The sequence below is a fragment of the Monopterus albus genome, unplaced genomic scaffold (genome assembly GCF_001952655.1).
Source record: "Monopterus albus unplaced genomic scaffold, M_albus_1.0 scaffold206.1, whole genome shotgun sequence".
Lineage (NCBI taxonomy): Eukaryota > Metazoa > Chordata > Actinopteri > Synbranchiformes > Synbranchidae > Monopterus > Monopterus albus.
In genome coordinates, this window is record NW_018128086.1 from 69761 (window position 1) to 74189 (window position 4429).

The window sequence follows — 4429 nt, forward strand, 5'->3', positions numbered from 1 at the left end:
ATTCCGTTTCTCCTGCTGTCTATCCATCAAATGACTCCACCTTAATAGCTCTACTGCCCAGTCTAATCTAATGCAGTGGTCAGTCTCATGGTGCCTGCTGGCTCCTGTCCATCTCATCTTCTCAAATGGATGACCACACACTCTTCCACCCTGCTGTACCTTCTCTTCCTTTGCTGTTTCCCTTTTTTCCTCATGGTTAGTGGTCGTGTCCTGTGAGTGGCGAGCTGCTCGTCAGTTCACAACGCAGCATCTTGTCTTGGACTAGCATGGCTTCTCTCTACCTTGTAGACACTCTATAAAAGTTGGCTTAATAGTGTGCATAACATTAGCGCAGCACTATAGATTTTCTTGTCAAGGAGTGTTGGCAGTGCTCTCCTTTGGGTATTTGAAAGCTAATATGTGAGATGCTATTTGGTGGAGCAGGGTGGTGCAGAGCGGCAATGGGGAGACAGCTCTTCAACTTTAGGACACATATTGAAGTTGGCATGTTTCTACCTTCAAATAAACAGTGGACCCTGTAGCATTAGTATAATGAAGTACCTCTTTACCTCAAGTAAGTTAACCTCAAATAAAATCCTTCTCAATTATTATGGCAGACATCTCTTTTTAGAAAGTCTTTGTTTGATCCTTTGGAAACATAACCATGTTATAAAAATCTTTTGTTTGTTATGTACTGTGTGTGGGTGTCTTCTTTTGCAGAGACCGACAGGATGAAAGTAATCAGCGCTGCAGTGCTTAGCGTCATGTTCTGCACTGGTAAGCACAAACATAATCAGCCACTTGGGAATAAATGAATGTCTGAAACAGACTTCCTGTGAAACCAAATTTGCTTCAACTTAATAATTAGCATAAATTCTGTGAAAACCGCACCATAGAAACTAAATTAGTTTGTGATCTGTTGCTGCTATCTACTGTGATTACTGCTTTCTTTGCTTTCCTTAAGAGTCGTACTGTGTCTACATCGTCTATTTTTAGCTGCCGTTGTGTGAGACATTTACATTTCTAAAGCTCTGATACTTTTTGCAAAGTTGTGTTTCACTTAAAACAAATGAACTCTGACTTATTTAGAGATCTTGGTTAAAATCAGCAGCCAGCTAGAAAAAAACGGTAGTTTAAAATGAACTCCTCTCTTTCTTTCACAGTTGTATCAGCATCTCTACGAGGTAAAATTGCATGTTTGGTTTTATTGTAATGAGTAAAGATACAGAAATAGTGTGACCAGGTTCAGATTCAGGCAGGTTGTCTGTCATAGCTAATAAAATATCTTGTCTGCTTCGACCAGTCAAACAGGAGCACAGGACCGCGTTCTTTGGGGAGGACGTTCACATCGATGTCCCGCCTGGAAACGTCAGTGAGGTTGTGTTCAAACCCAGGACCAATCGTTCCTCTGAGGTGGTTCTGATGCGAGCGGGCCAGGTGGTGAACCCGCGGGGCCACTTCAACTCTCTGGGCCACCTGGTGCTGGAGGATGTGCAGGAGGAGGATGAAGGCGTGTACGTCATCAGAGGCGCCAGCGCGCCCGGCACAACCAAGCAGCTCATCCTCACGGTCAGGGGTAAGCTGTCTGCTGAAGGGGAGTGTGTTAGAAAGTCTTTACCAGCTTGCAACAAGCTCATCCTCACGGTCAGGGGTAAGCTTTCTGCTGAGGGGAGTGTGTTGGAAAGTCTTTACCAGCTTGCAACGTGTCTAAAGTCACTGTGTTGGCAGTGCATCTTTAGAAAACTGGTTTGCTGGGTAGGAACAAGAGGTTGGGTCCTGATAAATAAACGTACAGATTCTGTGTATAGTCCCAGAGTACAACAGTGGAAGGAGTTACAAACCTCGTTCAGCAGCTCTAATCTCTGCTATGGACACACAGCAATAGAAAGTTCTATCAAGATCTGGAGACTCAGAGTTAAAGAACCATACAACTCTTTCATCACTGATGCTCTGCTCAACAACAATCCTACTTTTGACTTTGTTTCCTCTCATGTTATAATCAGACTGTGCTGTGGAGAAAGTGGTAAAGTACGGAGAGACTTACTACATCCACCTCAACCATGTGGAAGGCCCCATCACCCTGGAGTTCAGGTACGATCAGGAAAATCTGTCGCCCATATTCAACATGGAGACATGTTTATTACAGATTGTGTAGCAGTTTTAGCTTCAGGTAGATGCTGTATATGCATGGCATCTGTTAAAGTGCTTCTCCTTAAATGAAATAAAACTAATGAACACACAGGACAGAAAAATACTGCAGCTCCTCCAACTATTCAAACCTTTGGCCATCTCACAGCAGGTGTTTTCAGTCAGCAGTTTGAGGCACACACCTGCGCCGACATCACTGACTAGACAGAGCTGGATTAATACTGATTGCTCCAGTGTAAGTCTGGGTGACATCTGTGCTCTGTTTGATTTCTGGCCTTGTTAAGGCCCAGTGTCGTTCAGGCCAACCAGACGGAGATACAGCACAGCACAGAGCCTCCTCCCATGGTGCTGTACAACCAGACGACAGTGATGGGGGAGGAATATGTGGGACGGCTGAGTGTGACGGAGCAACGAGTGACTCTGCACTCGGTCAGGATGAAGGACGAGGGCAGCTTTACAGTGCTGGACCGCGAGGGCAAAGTCAGGAGGAGGAACTGCCTGAATGTCAGAGGTGAAGAACGCTTTGCTGCATAAAGTGTGACTGACCCATCAGTCGCATGTGCATCTGTTGTTATTCTCCAGCTGCTGTGCACCTGAGTGTGTCTGATTTAAGTGCAGTGCTGATGTAGGGCTGCATTTAAATTGCTGAGAAACATGCCGAGTCAGCTCTGTGATAGAAACACTAAGTGTTAGTTGTCGACACCTCTGTCATCGACAGACCAACAGCATTAGGCTTTTTGTGTTTCTTTCACTGCAAATGTTCGTCACTTTCTACATGATCTTATTCTTCCTGATGCCTTAATCTTGAGAAAGGTTCTAAATCTTTATTTAATGTATGTAAAATGAGGTTAAACCTGCCTTTAGGGACACCAGGCTGCAGCAGGAAAGAGTAGGATGGAGATAAAAATATACGAGGACCACATTTACTTTAATGAAGGTCATGGAACAAGATGTTATAACTGAAGACTGAGGTACACCGGCTTCTGTGTGCTAATAGGACATTGGGCAGTGTGTTTTAATTATCACCATTTAATGTCAATGCAGCTAAGGCTGGTGGGAATACTGAGTTGCAGACCTTTGGCCAAAAGGAACAAACTGAAATTTTGATTTGATGATGGCTAGCATCATTAGCTGTAGGTGTTCATGAATAAGTGAAAGGATATTTGCTAGAATCTGAGAAGTCCAGCTTCTAAAAGGCTCCGATCAATAGAAACTCTACCAATATATATAATCACACTTGTATACTGTACTCTCTACATTGTTTCTCCTTTTGGTCCTCCAGAGCACCAGAACTTTATGCAGCTGCCCTATGGAGAAAACCTGAAGGTGAAACTCTACACGCACCATTCCAACGTTAACATCGTCTACAGGTCCAAATCAGACAATCAGGACCGGGTCATCATGGACCAGGGGGTTCTAGTGATGCCGCTGGACCCTCAGCTGGAGGGCAGGCTGAGTGTGGAGGGCTCGGAGCTCATCATGAAGAAGGTCCACGTGGCTGATGCCGGTGTCTTCAAAGTGACCGACCTGGCTGGGTTTCCTGTGGCTCACATCTACATAGACGTGGACGGTAAGAGAAAAGACACATTTAACTGATCGACAAACCGAATGTGCATCTGGAGCTAACAGGAGTGACAACCTGAGCAGCATCAGTTTACTAGCAAACAAAAATAAACAGTGATTTCTAGTGTAAATAGCCTCTAACGAGTCATTAAAAGGGTTTACATCTGTGGTATAATGAAGTGCAACACAACAGCCAAACATGTAATTACTGTATATGCACACAGCTGACACCTCCTGCGTGTGTGTGCCAACAAAGCTTATGTGCAGTGATTCAGAGTCTTTCTGAAGCAAATAGATCACGAGTGTCAGAGGATAAAGAGCAGAGACATCTTTTATAAGCATGGTCTTCTGATTTGGCAATGAGCTCCTATAATGTTGCTCCAGATCAGAAATCACTTCACAGAGTAGTTACACAGCAAAGTGTACTTACTCAGGAGACCTTTCCCAGTTTGAAGGAACATTCTGCACTTACACAAGGTTTATTACTTGCTGTTTTCATTCTCTCCTGGTCTTGCTCTCAGCCTACAAGCTGCCTTCCCTGACTGTGGCCATCCTCTCCCTGCTGGGCCTCATCGCCTTCATGCTGCTCGTGTGCCTGCTGTCCTGTCTCCATAAAGTGCACAAGAGGAACGAAAAGAACAAGAAGCTGCTGCTCATTGCTCAGCGGGCCGGCAAGGGAGAAGGCGAGGCTTTCAGACAGGTAACACCCACCTAGTGCATTTACATTAAGCTGCATTTC

The 4429-nt window shown here is 44.8% G+C and overlaps 1 protein-coding gene across 1 annotated transcript in view; it reads left to right on the forward strand.

The window, feature by feature from the left end:
* The first annotated feature begins 674 nt into the window (after positions 1–674).
* LOC109970732 (uncharacterized) overlaps positions 675–4429 on the forward strand; it is a 14571-nt gene continuing 10816 nt past the window's right edge. The window contains exons 1-7 of the mRNA XM_020618504.1: positions 675–756; positions 1143–1163; positions 1283–1555; positions 1983–2070; positions 2412–2638; positions 3410–3697; positions 4212–4390. Coding sequence (XP_020474160.1) covers positions 711–756; positions 1143–1163; positions 1283–1555; positions 1983–2070; positions 2412–2638; positions 3410–3697; positions 4212–4390 — 1122 coding nt within the window. The 5' untranslated portion in view covers positions 675–710. The remainder of the gene's footprint in view (positions 757–1142; positions 1164–1282; positions 1556–1982; positions 2071–2411; positions 2639–3409; positions 3698–4211; positions 4391–4429) is intronic.